General features: G+C 53.1%; 1 protein-coding gene across 1 annotated transcript; it reads left to right on the top strand.

Annotated features, from left to right (window-relative positions):
- The first annotated feature begins 560 nt into the window (after positions 1 to 560).
- On the top strand, positions 561 to 17,358 carry EHD2 (EH domain containing 2). Its single transcript, XM_080908859.1, has 6 exons — positions 561 to 658; positions 3,122 to 3,581; positions 3,941 to 4,038; positions 9,640 to 10,052; positions 14,741 to 14,905; positions 16,501 to 17,358. Exons 2-6 carry the CDS (start codon positions 3,178 to 3,180, stop codon positions 17,050 to 17,052), a joined length of 1,632 nt encoding a protein of 543 aa, XP_080764985.1. The 5' UTR covers positions 561 to 658; positions 3,122 to 3,177; the 3' UTR covers positions 17,053 to 17,358.
- The last annotated feature ends 366 nt before the right edge of the window (positions 17,359 to 17,724 follow it).

A 17,724-nucleotide genomic window follows, 5' to 3' on the forward strand; every position in this document is an offset into this window, starting at 1 on the left:
GCTTTCAATTTGTAGAGATTCACCTGCCTCTGCCTCCCAAATGCTGGGATTAAAGGCTGGTGCTACCACACTGGGCCCATGCACTTACATTTTAATAATTTACTTTTGTCCCTGTGCATTGGCGTCTTGCCTGCTTTGCACATGTATGTGTGTGTGAAGGTGTCAGATCTCAGAGTTACAGAGTTGTGAGCTGCCATGTGGGTGCTGGGAATTGAATCCTAGTCCTCTGGAAGAGTATTCAGTGCTCTTAACCACTGACCTCTTCAGCCCCTGAACTTAGATTTTAAAATTACTGTTGCTAACAATTATTTTTGAGATAGGATCCCGCCAGGTAATCAAGGCTAGCTTTAAACTTGCATGCACCACTATGATCAGATAAATTATTGGTAGGCCTGCTGCAGCCTCTGTCAACTTATTTGCTAAGAGAGGGAGCCAAAAGCTGGATGATAGGGGCTTTGCTTTGATCTAAAGACTGCACGCTCGAACCTGTGTGCGTCTTCACAGTGCCCGCCAGGGGGCGCCCGAAGCTGGCGCGGGCTGGGACAAGGGGGCCCGGGCCCGCCCTGCTCACCGCTCCTCCCGCGCGGCCCCACCCGTCTCACTCCACTGTCGACAGGACAGGTCTCGAGCTGCTCGCTCTGCGCTCCCCAGATCCCTGGTGAGTGGTCCCCAAATCCTACCTCTCACCCTCTCTCCCCTCTGTGCGCGCTCCTTCCCAGTCGCTCCCAATTCCCACACTCTTCCTCCAGGATCACCCCCACCCCTGCTCAAATCTTTGGGACTTCCTTCAAGTTCCTCAGGTCTCCTCAGCCTCTGTTTAGTCCTCCATCTCCTGGACCCCCACCCCGCCCCGCCCCCAGTTCTCCCCGTGTCTACCCAGCCTTCACCTTTGAAGAATCCCTCCTTGAAGTGGCCTTCTCCCCTCCACACCCATGTCTGCTCCCCTTGGTCCGTCTTGCCACCCAAGAGCCTTCTCCTGCCTCTTGAAGTGCATTGACCCTTCAGCCACCCCTAAGTGTCCTTTTTGCGATGTCCCTCAGCTGCCTTCCTCCCTGGGATACTCCCAGGGTCCCCTCGTCTCCTCTCTTCACCGTTGTCATAGGTTCTTCCGTCTGTTCTTTCCACTCCTCCCGCTTCCTCTGAGCCACGATGATTTTATGTTTTGATTTTCGGAGTTCGGGGTTTTGTTCGTTTGTTTGTTGATTTTGATTTTTAGATTGTCCCATTTTTGAACCAGATATGCTGGCACACTCCTTGAATCCCAAGATGTAGGAAGCAGAGGCAGGCAGATCTCAGTCTAAGGCTAACCTGGGCTACATAGTTCCAGGCCAGCCAGAGCTGTGAGAATGTAGGGGAGGGGGGCGTTGGGGAAGCGGGGTTGGTGGTGTTAGTGGAGAGTTGGCTGAGACTCATCACTGACTGCTCTTCCAGAGGTGGAGGGAATGGACGGTCTTGAACCCCTAATCTTCTTGTGTCTACCTGCCTAGTGCTGAGATCACAGCTATGAACTGTGTGTCCCACATGGTAGCTCACACCCGTCCGTCACTTCAGTCCAGGGGAATCCAAAACTCTTTTTCTGGCCCCTAAGGGCACTACACGCACATGAACACAGACATGCTTACTTAGAAAAGACACAAAAAAATATTTTTAATGAAAGAAAAAGGAAAAATTGTCCCATCTTTGGCTAAGGAGAGCCATTTCAGGCTGAGTGCTGGGTGGCCTTTGAGCTGACCCAGACTGGCTTGTTCCTTCCCAACCCCCCAGCCGCAGCCCCCGTCCCAGCCCCGGCCCCGGGACAGCTGTTTCTCTAGGGATCCCTGTGTTCTGTGAGGAATGACAGAGACTCCGATCTGACCAAAAGCTGACTCTTCAGAGTCACTAAAGTAAGCATCTACCTGTGGAGCGAGGGGAGAGGCTAATGACAGCCCGGAGCTGCATTGGCCCAGACTCTACAGACCCAAGAAGCTCATGAGGGCGTTGAGGGGCTACAGGGAGCACAGTCTGGCCTTGGGGGTGCTCACTACTGCAAGCTTGGTGACAACCTTTCCCCTAAGCTTTCGAGACCTAAGATGGGAACCCGGCTGGAGTGCTTTCTAGCTCCGTGACCCTGTGCATGCTACTGACGTCTCCCTGAGGCTCGGTGCCCTCTGCAGGGCAGGATGGGCAAGGATGGGGAAGTAGCTGGGTTTGTGGACTGCTTGCCTAGCACGCTTGAAACCTTAGGTCCCAGCCCCCAACTCCGGATAAAAGTAGGCATGGTACTGTTTATCTATGATCTCAGCACTAGAGACAAGATCAGAAGTTCAAGACTATCCTCTGTCCAAGTACCTCATGGAACACAAAAGACACGATCTCCAAAAGAGGAGACTTGGTGGGGGTGATGATAGAGCCACCAGATAAAGTCACGAAACTTAAGGGAGCTAGCACAGAGCCTAGAGTCCTCCATCAGCTCCCAGCCCCCACCCTTGGGCCTTTGTGCATGCCGTCCTCTGCGTAAGACCTTTGTTCTTGCCTGCGCTCCACAAAGAAACTCAGAAGTCTGCCTTTCCCAGAGTCTTGCTGACCCTGTGGTCAGTTTCCCAGGCCCCCTCTGGATGCCTGGAGTTCTGCAGGTATCACTAACTGTTGGATGCCCAGGCCCTCAGATGTGGGCTCTGGTTGGGAGGCAATCAGACTTTGTGGCTCTTATCTTGGACAGTAGCTCCCGCAGCATGGATCGAGCCATTTCGGTGAGACTATGTTCAGCGATGGGCGTGTGCTGTAATGGTGCACGGCTTTGGGAATGAGTTTCTTTGGTTGTGGGTCTTTTGAGATAGGGTCTTACATGTTGCCCGGTCCTCCAGCTTTGAACTGAGGATCTTCCTGCCTCTGCTTCCCAGGATTACAGCTGTGCTCAACCAAATCCAGTTCAGGGATGCATTGCTTCCCCCGCAGTTTCTTCTCCCTCTGCTATGGTCTCTCTTTTATTTTTCATAGCACTTCCTCTTCTTGAACCCAGCCACTGTCAGTCTCATGCTAGCCCCTCCCCCTCTCCCTTCTTACCCTCGGGTCTCCCTGCTCCTCCCTACACGCGTAACCATTCCCCATCAGCCTTCCCTTGTGTTCCCTCCTCTTCCGGCAGGTGAGCTCTCCACTCCGTAGTCTCCTTGGGTGACCCAGTGGGCATCGAAAGTCACCATGTTCAGCTGGCTGAAGAAGGGCGGGGCTCGGGGCCAGCGACCTGAGGCCATCCGCACTGTGACCTCGTCCCTCAAGGAGCTGTACCGCACCAAGCTTCTGCCCCTGGAGGAACACTACCGTTTCGGGTCTTTCCATTCACCGGCCCTCGAAGATGCTGACTTCGATGGCAAACCCATGGTGCTGGTGGCCGGCCAGTATAGCACCGGCAAAACCAGCTTCATTCAGTACCTTCTGGAGCACGAGGTCCCCGGCTCCCGCGTGGGTCCCGAGCCCACCACTGACTGCTTCGTGGCTGTCATGCACGGCGAGACAGAGGGCACCGTGCCTGGAAATGCTCTCGTTGTGGACCCAGAGAAGCCCTTCCGCAAACTCAACCCTTTTGGAAACACTTTCCTCAACAGGTGTGGGAACTAATACGTCTGTCCTTAGCTCTTCTCTCTGTCTACTTCTTTCCCTTCCTGCATCTGCTCCCTCCCCTATCGGGGCCTGGGTTCCAATTATGCCTCTGCCGCTGGATGCTGGGCGGCCTTGGCCAAGTGGTTTAACTTCTCTGTGCTTCGTATGTTCATCTGGAAAATGAAGGTAGTAACAGTGGTGACTTGGGTTGTCCCTCGACACATGGTGCCTCTGGACTTTTTTCTTTCCAGGACGTCTGTCCTCTGCACCTATCTTTCTTTAGGGTGCCCCTAGTGTCCCTTTTTCACTTCTCCTTTTGCCTTCCTTTGTGTTGACCCTGACCTTCTGTCTCCACACACCCCAGGTTTATGTGCGCCCAACTCCCCAACCAGGTCCTGGAGAGCATCAGCATCATCGACACGCCTGGCATTCTATCAGGTGCCAAACAGAGAGTGAGCCGGGGTGAGTGAAAAAGCCCAGACTAAGGGAGGAGGCTGGGCCCTGGACCCTTGTGTCTTGGGAAAGAGGCTGGTGTCTGTATACACAGGTCTGAGGGAGGAGGCTGGACCCTTGTGTCTTGGGGAAGAGGCTGGTGTCTGTATACACAGGTCTGAGGGAGGAGGCTGGACCCTTGTGTCTTGGGGAAGAGGCTGGTGTCTGTATACACAGGTCTGAGGGAGGAGGCTGGACACTTGTGTCTTGGGGAAGAGGCTGGTGTCTGTATACACAGGTCTGAGGGAGGAGGCTGGACCCTTGTATCTTGGGGAAGAGGCTGGTGTCTGTATACACAGGTCTGAGGGAGGAGGCTGGGGCCTGGACTTCAGTGTATACAGGAGGTAGGCTGAGCCTGTGCCTTTAGATTTAGTAGAAGAGACTTGGGTCTCCTTTGATTGTCCCTCTGCAGGCAAGTGGAGCTACAGAAGGCAAGCATTCCTTCCATCGGGGCTGGTGGTGGGGCGGGGAAACATGGTGAACACATGTGAACTGGCTGCTGCCACATGTCTGGGCGGGCCAGGAGGATGGAAAGGAAGAGAAGAGGGGCAGAGACTGGGGGTGGGGGCAGGAGATACTCAGAGAGTCCAGGAAGAGACAGGGTTGGGCAGGGAGGCCCTGGGCCCCATGCTTGTCCCTCGGAGCTCCTGGCTCAGAGGTTGGGCCACAGATGAAGCTGAGAGGGAGAATCTGGGTGGGGGCCAAGACCTGGCCTGGAATTTATAAACAGCTGTGCAGGGGGAGTAGCGGGGAGTGAATTCCAGCAAAGCCTCTAGTGAGCACGTCCCCACCCACTCTGCTTACCCTCTTAGTCCCACTCCTATCCCAGGCTCTGCCCCCTCCCCTGCGCCTGCCACACTCCAGAATCTGGGTCCACAGGCTCTCTGTCCGGCCCTGCGCCACCCTCATCTCTAGGCCTTGGCCAGGGAATTAGGGCAAAGGAGGCAACTGTGTGGGGCAGAGGGGACCCAAGGCGGGAGGCAGGGCCAGGGCAGGGCTTTGGCTCCAAAAGTGCCAGTGCCCCTGGCTGGCATCCAGCAGAGCAGCCCCGAGGGAGAAACACAGGAGGCAGCTGCAGAAGGGTCACAGCCAGCGGGGGGTGGGGGGGGAGAATTCCTGGTGTGCTTAGCCCGTGGGTTGGGCCTAAATGATGAAGGGTGGGGATGGGGATCCCCTTCCTCTGGGCCTGGAGGCACAGGAGGTGGGGCCTGTCTGTCCAGGGGGGGCTTGTGGGGGTGGTGAGAACGGGGAAACCCTGGGAAAAGTGGTGTGTGATGGGTGTGGGTTCTGTGTGCTGACAGGCGTGACAAGGAGGCCATGACTCTGACGTTGTGTGAATTGGTGGATGTGTGTGAGTTGCCGACTGCATGTGCTATGCACCCCTAATAGTGACTAGTTGTGATGGTGTTTGATCTGGAGAGAAGGTGTGGGGCAGGACTCACAGAGGGATCCTGTGAAGTAGTTTTATTGCAGTGTTGGTGACTTGAACTCAGTAGACAGGCCTGCCACATCCCCATCCCTCACTGGGGGATTCTAGGCAGGGGCTCTACCACTGAGCCACGCCCCCAGCCCCTCACTGGGGGATTCTAGGCAGGGGCTCTACCACTGAGCCACGCCCCCAGCCCCTCACTGGAGGATTCTAGGCAGGGGCTCTACCACTGAGCCACACCCCCAGCCCCTCACTGGGAGATTCTAGGCAGGGGCTCTACCACTGAGCCACGCCCCCAGCCCCTCACTGGGGGATTCTAGGCAGGGGCTCTATTACTGAGATACATGACTCTATACACTTATGAAATGTGCGTGCACATGCATGTCTGAATCTGTATTTGTCTGTGTAGGTTATACTGTGCATCTTGAAAAGTCTAAAATTGCCAGCGAGAACTCATGTGTGTCAGTACATATTCTAGCACTGAGAAAGCTGGGACAGAAGGATTGTGACTAGTTCTGAGGCCAGCCTGGACATCACTGTAATAAGTGTGGCACAGTGCGTGTTCAGACGAGACTGGGTGCTGGAGAGTGTGCTGATCTCCGTCTGTGACGGTATATAGGTCCCATACCTGTGCAGGTCCCAGTCTCTGACACATAAATACATGTCTGGGAGCCTGGGTCTGATGTATCCAGCTGGCTGCCTGGGAAAGCTTGCCCTGGAGTGCCTGTTGCCTGGGGTGTCTCGCTGGCACCCCTCCAGCCTGGACTCTATTCATGTTTCCCCTTGTTTTTGACACAGTCTTGTTCCGTAGTTCAGGCTGGTCTGGAACTCACTATATGTTCCAAATTGGCCCCCAACTGATGGCAGTCCCCCTGCCTCAGCTGCTCTTGTACTGAGAGGACAGGCTCTGTGCTCTGAAACTGTTGCTTGCAAGCCTCCTTGTACCTCTGCCTCGGCATCCGGCCTGTGCGTGGGAGAAAGCGGCAGGGACTGGAGAAGGGTTAAGTCGGCTGCACGAGGCTTTGGGTACCTGGGTGATGGGCGAGGAGAACTGTTTTTCTTGGGTGAACATTATGTCTCTGCCACGTCTCCGTTCTCATGCTGACTCAACCTCCCCCTCTCCCCTCCCTTTCTGTATTCCTCCCTCTCTCCCTCTCAACCCCATGAGACACACTTTCCAAATCCAGGCCAGGGTGTATGTAGATGCTAGAGGGGGAGGAGAGGCCCAGCTGCTGCCCGTACAGTGACCGGGCCCTCCTTTCCCTCCCACCAGCGAGGACCAGGCTGCCCTCTGAGCCTTTGGGGGGGACAGGCAGCTACAGGTACTGAGGCAACTCCATTTCCTCAGCCGGAGAAGGGGTCCTAAACTGCCGGTCTATAGTTGTGTGTGGGATGAGTGAGTCTGTTCTACCCCGAGCTCAAGCCCAGACATTAGTGATGGCTGCTGATGCTGTCATTTGCTGACTCTGTAGGCTCTCCCCCAGGAAGTCCTTTCAGATCCACACTTAGGCCAGGTCATGGGACTCTAGGGAACTCTCCACAGCTTCCAGGAACCCCACATCCTAACTTGACCACTCTGAAGATAAATTTGTCCCCAGACGCTAAGGGCAGAGTTGGCATCACCTCAAACTCCCTTTCTGTTGGCACAGTGGTACATACCATCTTCAGCTTTTTTCAGAGATGTGTTTGTGTGTGCATGTGTGTGAATGTGTACGTGCGTGTACATGTGTGTATCTGTGTGTGCATGTGTGTATATGTGTGTGCATGTGTGTATGTGTGTGTGCATGTGTGTGTATATGTGTGTGTGCATGTGTGTATATGTGTGTGCATGTGTGTGTGCATGTGTGTATATGTGTGTGCATGTGTGTATGTGTGTGTATGTGTGTGCATGTATGTATGTGTGTGTGCATGTGTGTATATGTGTGTGTGCATGTGTGTGTGCATGTGTGTATATGTGTGTGCATGTGTGTATGTGTGTTTGCATGTGTGTATGTGTGTTTGCATGTGTGCATGTGTGTGCATGTGTGTATGTGTGTGCATGTGTGTGTGCATGTGTGTGTGCATGTGTGTGTGTGAGTGTGTGTTTTGAGACAAGGTTTCTCTGTGTAGTCCTGTCTTGGAACTCTGGCCTTGAACTCACGGAAATCTTCCTGACTCTACCTCCCAAGTGCTGCAACTAAAGGCGTGCTCAACCACGCCCAGCCTGGCTTTTGGTTTTTGTTTTTAATTTTAGGAGATAGGCAAGTCCAGAAAGGTTGAGCCGCTTGCCTAATATCACAGTAAATGGGGCAGTGGTCAGGGGTCTGTTCTCGGCTCTCCTAAGCTTTGCTCATCAGCGAGTGCATAAGTGAGTGAGTAGAGGTGAGAAGTATTGAAGGAGACGAACGAGAGAAGGGATGAAGGAATGAGGGCTGGATGGACACAAATCACTGAACGTATATGGGGGCAAGAACACAGCAGTACGGGAGATGGCTCAGTGGATAAGACTGAAAATTTCCTCTTCTAGAGGAAACAAGCTCAGTTCCCAGCACCCACACTGGGCCGGCCACTCACAACCACTAGTAACTTTACCTCCAGGGGATCCGACATCTATGGCTTCCATGGGTACCGGCACTCATGGGTACAACAGACATGCAGAGACACACACACAAATGCACACACAGAGAGATAGACACATACAAATACTTATACACACAGACACATACAAAGGTACAACGCAGGTACATATACATACACATAGAGACAGACACACAGACACACACACAGGAGAAGACTACCACACAGCATACACACAAACACAGACACACAGATACATATGCGTACACACAGACACACAGACACGGACACACAGACTCACACCTGGGAGCAGAGAGAAATACACAGATACATAGACATACATACACACACAAGAGAATTGTCCTAGCATCTTGATCTCTTGTCACTCAGTGTCTGGCACAACCAACACGTCCCAGGAAGGACTCTTGTCACGTGGCAGGTGCTGGGAGTGGGCTCATAAGTACTGGGAGCCTCTTTGAGATCATTTTAGGGTTTTCCTTTGCGGCAAGTTCTATCACATAGCTCTGGGTATCCGGGAAGTCACTCTGTAGACCAGGCTGGCCTCAAACTCAAGAGATCCACCTGCCCCCGACTCCTGAGTGCTGGGATTAAAGGCGTGCACTGCCATCCCTAGCCACTTTAGGAATTTTGAAAAGTGTGTGCTGGGGGGCTGGCTCTGTGGTGAGGAGCAGCTGCTGCTCTTGCAGAGGACCCAAGTTCATTTCCCAGCACCCATGTCAGGTAACTCTCGACCACCCAAAATTCTTGCTGCAGGCAGTCTGTATGACACACCCCAGCCTCTGTAGGCACCCTGCACACATGTGCACACACACAGACACACACACACACACACACACACACAAATGACAAAATTGTAAATGTATATAAAATGTTTATGCATGTGTATTAGTGTGAAGGTGCACATGAATACGGGTGTATCTTTTTATGTTTTATTTCTTGTGTGGCCATAGGTGGGTATATGCCACAGCATATGAGAGGTCAGAGGACAGCTAACGAACTGCAAGTCGCCGGCTCTGGGCCATCTCACAGGCCCACACTTCGGGATTTTTACTGCCCCTAAATCCATCCATGTTAAAACAAAGCCCTACCATCTGCCTAGGGAATGAATGAAAAAGGCTAGGATGTAGGAACCAGGCGGGTAGAGAGGTGGAGGGTGAGGCAGTGAAAGGGGGAGGGGCACAGTTGCCTCATCCGAGTAAGCCAGATGACTTGAGGGTCTCGTCAAAAGCAGAGTGCTGAGAAGTGGCAGTTATGGACACTCGTGGAGTCTCTGGGCTCTTTGGCAAGCACTGGAATTACATATTTAACAACGTGGGCAGCCGGTCAGTGGTGGTGCACGCCTTTAATCCCGGCACTAGAGAGGCAGAGGCAGGCCGATCTCTGAATTCGAGGCCAACCTGACCCACAGAGCCAGTTCCAGAGCAGGGCTACACAGAGGAATCCTGTCGTGAAAAAAAAAATCAAAACAAAACAAACAGAAAACAATTCTGAGCATCTGTACCATCCAGTACCACCCAGCTCAAAAAAAAAATTGTTCCTGTGTCCCTGTCTCCTGCTTGCCCCAGGCTACGACTTCCCGGCTGTCCTGCGCTGGTTCGCTGAGCGCGTGGACCTCATCATCTTACTCTTTGACGCTCACAAGCTGGAGATTTCCGACGAATTCTCAGAGGCCATCGGTGCCTTGCGTGGCCACGAGGATAAGATTCGCGTGGTACTCAACAAGGCAGACATGGTGGAAACGCAGCAGCTGATGCGTGTCTACGGGGCGCTCATGTGGGCGCTGGGCAAGGTGGTGGGCACGCCTGAGGTCCTTCGTGTCTACATTGGCTCCTTCTGGTCCCAGCCGCTTCTTGTGCCGGACAACCGGCGTCTCTTCGAGTTGGAGGAACAGGACCTCTTCCGTGATATCCAAGGCCTACCGCGCCACGCGGCGCTGCGCAAGCTTAACGACCTGGTGAAGCGAGCACGGCTGGTGCGGGTGAGCACATCGGGTCCGCGGGAGGACCTGGGGAAATTGAGGGAGGATGGAAAGGGAGATCAGGAGATGAGGGAGGAGGACAGAAGGCTGTCTGAGCACTGAAGGAAACGAGGACTTGGGGGAAGGAATTGGGGAGGACTTTGCTGGGCTATGGAGAGTACTGAAGGAGTCATGGGAGGGAAGCCTAGAAGAGGCTGGCCAGATTTCTCTTTTCTTTCTCTTCTGCTTGTGCATCTAGGTAGGTACCACCCAGGTCCCAAATCAGTTAACTCTCCTGATGGGTTGGCCCGGTCCATGAGGGCTGAGGGAGGGAGTCCTGTGCAGAGGCCTGTGCAGAGTCCTGTGCCCATCGTTGCCCTGTTTGCTTTGTCTCCATTGTACTGTTGGCCTCCTCCCTCTCCTATCCCACTGAACAAAAGCCCAGTCCTCTCGGTGGCTGTCTTACTTTTCTATAGCTGTGGAGAGACACCATGACCACGGCAACTTGTACAAGAAAACGTTACTCGTGCCCAGGGTTCCAGAGGGTTGGCGTCCACGACCATTGATGAGGAGCCTGGCAGCAGGCAAGGTGCAGGAGCAACAGCTGAAAGCTTAGGGCAGCACAAGACGGAGAGAGCAGGAGGGGGCTAACTGGGGATGGTATGGTCCTTTTAAATCTCAAAGCCTACCAATGACATACCTACTCCAACAAGGCCACGCCTCTAAATCCTTCCCAAACAGTTCCATAAACTGGGGACCAAGTATTAAAATACATGAACCTAGGAGAGTAATTCTGATTTGAATCAACACAGCAGCTCACTCCTTTCCCTACCTCCTCACCTCTCACTTCCTTCCCATCAGCCACTGCACTTCGCACTTGACCACAGTCCTACCTCAACTTTGTACTCAACTGCTTCCCCTCTGGGTAGCCTTCTCTTTCCCTTGACTTTGCACATGGCTCGCTCAAATGTCACGTTCTTAGGAAGGTGGTACTCCTGTAATGAGCATATCTGCTCCAGATTTACCCCTAGCCCTATTGTGACCTCCCCCTCCCCGTGTGTTGTCATCTCATGTGAGCCTGTCAGGGGCCCCTGTTTTCTGCCTCTTCAACTCCACACTCAGGTCCTCAGATACCTGGCATCTTAGGACTCCTTCAGTGAGTGACTCCAGAGCCTGGGTCTGAATTGCTCTGTAAATATTTATGGAATGAATGACACTCTGGGGAACTTCAGCTTGAACAAAGTCACTTCTGTGCCTAGCCCTCTGCTGGGACATGCTAGGGATGCGGCAATGGCCAAGGCTGTTCTTGCCCTGCCCAGTGGGACCCCAGTTCTGAATGAATGCCCCGGGGCAGTGTTCAGTCTTTGCTGGAGAAGACAGACAAATCCATCCCATAGCAGTGATAGCCAAGAAAGGTCCAGTGTCAGGGCCGGGTGGAATCAGAAAGGCTTCCTAGAGGAGAGGACGTCTGAGGGAGTACGCCGTGAGACTGAGGAGGTGGTGGGAGTGAGAACACTGCCGGTCCTATGGACTACATCAAGGATCTTTTGCTTTGTTTTAAGAGTACCAGGGAGACGCGGAAAGGTTTAGCGCAGGACGGCAGGATTGCCCTCCAGTGGCCTTCTGGAGAGAGGATTCGTGTCTAGGAAGAACCTAGGAGTATGGAGGACATAGTCTTTCTCAGACCAGGCCCAGAAAGGAAGAGGGGACGCGCGCTTTGCTTTCAGAGCCAAATGGAGCATTCACAAGGGAGGTTGCCGGGGAGGAGGTGGGGCAGGAAACTGGGCAGGAGAAGAGGCCAAGAAGGTTCTAGGTGGTAGAGGCATCCGAGGTGTGGTTTAAGAAGCCAGAGAGGAATGAATCACCACCTCCAACCCCACCGCAGGAATCCTCTAAGGGAGCACCAGGTGCCCAAGGCGACTGCCCCAGGAGGCCAGAGCTGTCCTTAAGTCACTGAGTCCCCATCGGCATCTCCCTTTCCCAATTCTTTCCTCCTGTTTATGCTCGTTTCCTAGTTTCTCTCTTCCCACCTCTCCCTCGCTCTTTCTCAGTACCTCCTGGCTCACCCTCACTTCCCACTGCAGGACACTTGGGAACTAGAAGCCAGAGCTGGGGCCCACGGCACCGGGACCAAGGAGAGGGGCCGGACACCTGGCGTCCCGGCCAGGAGGGAGGTGGCTCCGGAAACTCAGGACAAACCCCGGCGTCCGACCCGCGCCCCGGTCCTGCCCACGCCACCCCCTTATCTCTTCCTGCCACCTTCCCATGCTTCCTCTCTGGAAAAGCCATCAGCGCTCCTGCCTGCCTCCTTCGGCTAAGGGAGCCACGGCAGGACCGCCCCACTTGGGCCACCTTGGAAGGCCACGCCCCTTAAATAACAAACCACGCCCCCATCGCCCCTTATTAGCCCATTCTCTGTCAGAAGCTTCCCCATTAACTCACTCTAGCAGGTCACATTTCCTCCCCAATGGCGCATTCACTGGCCACATCCCTACACATCCTTCCTCATTAGCCTGTTCTGGCAGGTCCTGTTCTTCCCAAGTGGCCGACTATTTCAAACCCTAGTCCTCCCCGTTGGTCAGCCATTTTCGCTCCTCTGCTCATCTCTTTCCCAGCAAGTCTTGCTCTTCCGAACTGGCTTTCTCTGCCCAACCTTGCACCTTCTCCATTGACTCTGGGTAGCAGGCGGTGACTTTCATCCTGACCATGCCCCTACCCTGATTGGTCTCTCTGACCTGTAGGTCATGCTTTTCTCCAGTTCTGCAAATCCATAGTTCCCCAGTGCCCCTGTGCCTCAGTCTGCAGGGTTGGCTCTGACCAAACTCCATGATGCCAACCCACTTTGTGGGCACAGCCTCCCCCATACACACCCTCACAATGACCCAGACACACTTGGGTCACCAATAACAGCGCACATAGCTTTAATGTCCCTTGAAAACACTCTCCTGTGGTGGCGCAAGGCCGTTAAGGGTTCTCTGTAACCGGCCCAAGTGCCTCAGTTTTATGTCTGTACAAGGCAGGGCGTGGATGATCGCTCTGGCTCCGCCCCTTGGTAGAAGTATACATCACTAGAAGGGCTGATTCCAGAGTAATGCTGTATGCTGTGGACAAGATCTGGGAAGAATCCTTCTGTGTGTGGGGTTGGCCACGAGTTCCTTTACCCCTGCCTATGCATTTCCGCGGCCTCCTTGTTTCTCCATCTGAACATGCATATTCAGTGATGGGGCTGGCTGTAAACAGCCTGCGGTTCGCTGTTCCACCACCGTCCAGTCTTTTTAAATAACTGATGAGAATATGGTCCAAAGGTTCTCAAGTTCGGTGGTTTATCCCACAATGATTTCCGGACGGACACTGCACATTGTCCCAGGACTGGAGACAGAGGAAACAGGCAGGGCCTGGCCTGGCACAGCTTGTAGTTGGATGAGGGAAATGGAGTGAGATAAAATAGCGATGACTGCAGCCCAGCTGTGAAGAAGGCTGGAGATAATCAGATGCCAATGATACGGGCACTCGGTTTTCTTGGACACACTCGGCGGGAAGACTGGGGCAGAGCTCCAGGCAGAGAGCATATGCAAAAGCCCTGGGGTGGGGAAATGGTGTACTGGTCACTGAGGAATGCTGGTGTGCAGTATATGAAGGGGAAAGACAAGAGAGAGGCTGTGGGTGTAACTGCAGGAGCTAGTCAGGGAGGGGAGTGGGGCTCTTAGGAATCACTGAGGGGTAGCTGGACAGATGCTCAACAGTTTAGAACACTTCTAGAGGATCCAGCACCCACATGGCTCCTTACAACCAGCTCTAACTCTAGTCCTGGAGGATCTGATAGCCTCTTCTGGCAACTGTGGGTACTGTACACACATGGTGCTCAGACGTGCAGACAAAACACCCATACACATGTAAAAGCTTTTCAAATGCAGACAACAAATCGAAGTCTTTCTAACCTTCAGGAGGTTGAGGAGGAGGATTGCTAGCTTAAGTCCAACTGTACTTCTTGAAAATTCTTAAGAAACTAAAGAAAGTGTCCAGTCTCTGGTCTGTATGGGATGGGTGGACTCTGGACATTTTTTCCCAGAACTAGGCACAGCTAAGGGCAACTTGCTCTGGGCTGAGCCCAAGAGCCTTGGAGAGAGCTTGAGGCTGTGGAACTGGGTAGAAATGTGAACAGGAGATAGGCAAGCCCTGGCTCTGGTATGTGGGTGAGGCCAGTTTGCGGGAGCTTGCAGCTGGGAGGAGCTGAGACAATTTAGCAGAGAGGGGAATTTAGGTTGAATTTCACTAGATAAAACAGTGGAGATTACCTGCCTGTAGCATATTAGAAATAGAGGTTCCAGTCAGACATTCTGGCTTCAAGCTGCAGTCTCAGCATTGAAGAGGCTGAGGCAGGAGGATGGCTGTAAGTTTGAATCCAGCCTGGGGTATGTAGTCCAACCTTCTCGGACAATCCCAGGAGGAAAGCTGTGCATAGGGATACACAGTTGTCATCCTGGAACTCAGGGGAGGAGGAGGAGGAGGAGGAGGAGGAGGAGGAGGAGGGAGGAGGAGGAACAGGAGGAGGAGGAGGAGGAAGAGGAGGAGGGAGGACCAGGTGTTCAGAGCCAGGCTGGGTTAGAGGGACCCCATCTTAGTAAGGAATGCAGATTCCCAGGCCCTGCCCACTCCCAGCCTCCTCCTGGTGCCTGTCCATAGGCTCAGATGTGGATGCCCTTCTGCAGGTGCACGCTTACATCATCAGCTACCTGAAGAAAGAGATGCCCTCGGTGTTTGGAAAGGAAAACAAAAAGAAGCAGCTGATTCTGAAGCTGCCTGTCATCTTCGCAAAGATCCAGCTAGAGCACCACATCTCCCCTGGAGACTTTCCCGACTGCCAGAAGATGCAGGTGGGGGGCCACTCCAGATGGGGAGGCAGTGCATTGAGGGGAGAGTTTCCCGGGGGATCTGAAAATGGAGCCTTGGAAGGCTGGAGGGATGTGTGGCATTTTCATCCAGGGGAACCTAGCTTTATGAGTTAGGATCACAGAGTTCAGAGAAACCCATAATGATGGTTAACATGAAAGTTACTCCCCCCCCCCACTAAGTCCCTAGAATATACTTATGGTGGGGCAACCTACTGTGGAGCCTGGGACCTACTGTGTTTCCCTTTTCCATGCTTGCCCATAACCAAGAGTTCTCTTGGTATTAATGGCTACAGGAGCTCCAGTCCTTGTGCCTGCATTCCAGACAACAAGAAGAGAGAATAACTCCAGTTCCCGGGGACCCAGTGCCCTCTTCTGAACCAGACGCACCTGTGGTTCATAGATAAACAAATGAGCAAAGCAGGCGTACTCATAAAATAAAAAGTATTTTAACATAAGAAAAGAGAGAGGGACTAGGCAAGGTCCTGTATGCCTATAATCTAAGCAATTGGAAGGTAGTGACAGGAAGATCAAGAACTCAATGAAGTCTTAGCTACAGAAGGAGTTCAAGGCTAGCCTGGGCTACATAGGAACCTATCTTTGAAAGAAGAAAGTGTCTTTCTTTAAAGACACTACATTTTACATTAATGGAAATGGTCCAAGTTGTAATGCCCAATATGGTAGCCACTGACCATATTAAATCTGAATTACACTCAGGTATGTTGACCTTTGGCTATTAATCCCAGTGCTGGGGAGGTGTGCAAAGGCAGGTTGATCACAAGTTCAAGGACAGTCGAGGTTACATTGAGAGTTCTAGGCCAGCCTGAGGTGAGCCGCGTAGTCAGGCCCTGTCGATAGCTAGCAAAAACAAAAGATGGGAGTTTGCCCAATGGTTAAGAGCATGCATGCTCTTTCAGAGGACCCAGATTCAGTTCCCAGAATGAATGGCCCACAACCGTCTGTAACTCCAGTTTCGGGGGATGTGATAACCTCTTCAGCCTCTGGGCTCCTCCATGTGTGTGGTATACATGAACTAGTGCAAGCACATACACAAACATAAAAACAATATGAAAAACAAAACAAAACAAAATGGGATTAGAGATTAAGCTACTTTACATAACCACGTGCAGCTTGTGGGTACCATTTTAAAGTGGGTAATGCAACTTGTACTTAAAGATAATTGGCTGGAACTTAGTCACATGGCCAGCAGGCTGTCCTTCCAGCCATGTAGCCTTTTCTGTAGGCAGGCAGGCTCTCAGGCGATTTAGCACACCCAGCTACTCGGAAAGCTGAGGCGGGAAGATGTCGAACTGAAGGCCAGTGTTCACACCTTATAAAGACCGTGTCTCAAACAGTTTAGAAGAAGCAAAAGAGATTTGATGGGACATACATGCATGTGGTGACATTTATAAAGCGAAAGCAGAAAAATCAGAAGTTCGAGAGCATCTCTTAACATCATGAGTCGGTAGTCTGGGTTCGAGGAGAACAGAATAGTGCTTAGAATCCCCGCGGTGAGGAGCTGAGGGCATGGCTCCTCAGTGATTGTGCCCGACCTGTGAGATTTTTATTCCTCCCACCAGGACCTGCTGATGGCGCATGACTTCACCAAGTTCCACTCGCTAAAGCCGAAGCTGCTGGAGTCGCTGGACGAGATGCTGACCCATGACATTGCCAAGCTCATGCCCCTGCTTCGGCAAGAGGAACTGGAGAGCGTGGAGGCTGGAGTGCAGGGCGGCGCGTTCGAGGGCACCCGCATGGGCCCCTTCGTGGAGCGGGGCCCCGACGAAGCAATGGAGGATGGCGAGGAGGGCTCAGAAGACGATGCTGAATGGGTGGTGACCAAGGACAAGTCCAAGTACGACGAAATCTTCTACAACTTAGCGCCGGCTGATGGCAAGCTGAGCGGCTCTAAGGCTAAAACCTGGATGGTGGGCACCAAGCTACCCAACTCCGTGCTGGGGCGAATCTGGAAGCTGAGCGATGTCGACCGCGACGGCATGTTGGATGACGAGGAGTTCGCCCTGGCCAGCCACCTCATTGAGGCTAAGCTTGAAGGCCACGGGCTCCCCACCAACCTACCCCGCCGCCTGGTGCCGCCTTCTAAGCGGCGACAGAAGGGCTCTGCCGAGTGAGACAGCCTCCTGGCTGACTCACCCTCCCACTTCGCCCTGCTGTGGCTCCCCAGCTCCAGTTGGCTACACGCAGATCCCTGCTCCGGTCTACTCCCTGCCTGCCCACCCTGCCTGGCTGTAAGGACTTGAGTGGGGAGCCTCTCTCCCGCACCAGACACTCCGTCAAAGCACTTAGAGGACCGGGGGTGGGGGAGAGTGATAAACCTCTGTCCCTCCTTCACACCTACACCTTCACATACCTAGGGGCTTATCACAGAAACACACACAGACATCCACCCATCATTCATATAAAGACATTTTATTTTATGTTTTGAAAGCGGCTCCCATAACCTAGGCTACCCCTGAACTTCCTATGTAGCTGAGGATGGCCTTGGACTCTTCATCTTCCTGGCTCCACTTGTGAGTGCTGGAGTTTTAGGCATGAACCACCATGCCTCGTTTATGTAGTCCTGGTGTATGAACCCAGGGCCTCCTGCCTGCTCGGCAAGCATTCTATTAACTGAGCTACGGCCACAAGCCTCATCCAGATATTTATTGAGCACCTACTATATGCTGGGCCCTGGTGGAACCGACTCTCAGGAGTGTGACATCTACATAGTCACACAAACACACCAGCAAGCCCCTTTTTCTAGGTAAGTAGGTACTGTACTCAGTCATTCTCAGTCCCTACTC

The sequence above is a fragment of the Micromys minutus genome (genome assembly GCF_963924665.1).
Source record: "Micromys minutus genome assembly, chromosome: 32".
Classification (NCBI taxonomy): Eukaryota; Metazoa; Chordata; class Mammalia; order Rodentia; family Muridae; genus Micromys; species Micromys minutus.

Bases quoted from the DNA above. Each gene is read 5' to 3' on its own strand.
- EHD2 (XM_080908859.1), top strand. From the start codon at position 3,178: ATGTTCAGCTGGCTGAAGAAGGGCGGGGCTCGGGGCCAGCGACCTGAG. The intron at 4,039-9,639 runs GTGAGTGAAAAA...TGCTTGCCCCAG, and splicing joins CAAACAGAGAGTGAGCCGGG to GCTACGACTTCCCGGCTGTC. The intron at 10,053-14,740 runs GTGAGCACATCG...GCCCTTCTGCAG, and splicing joins AGCGAGCACGGCTGGTGCGG to GTGCACGCTTACATCATCAG.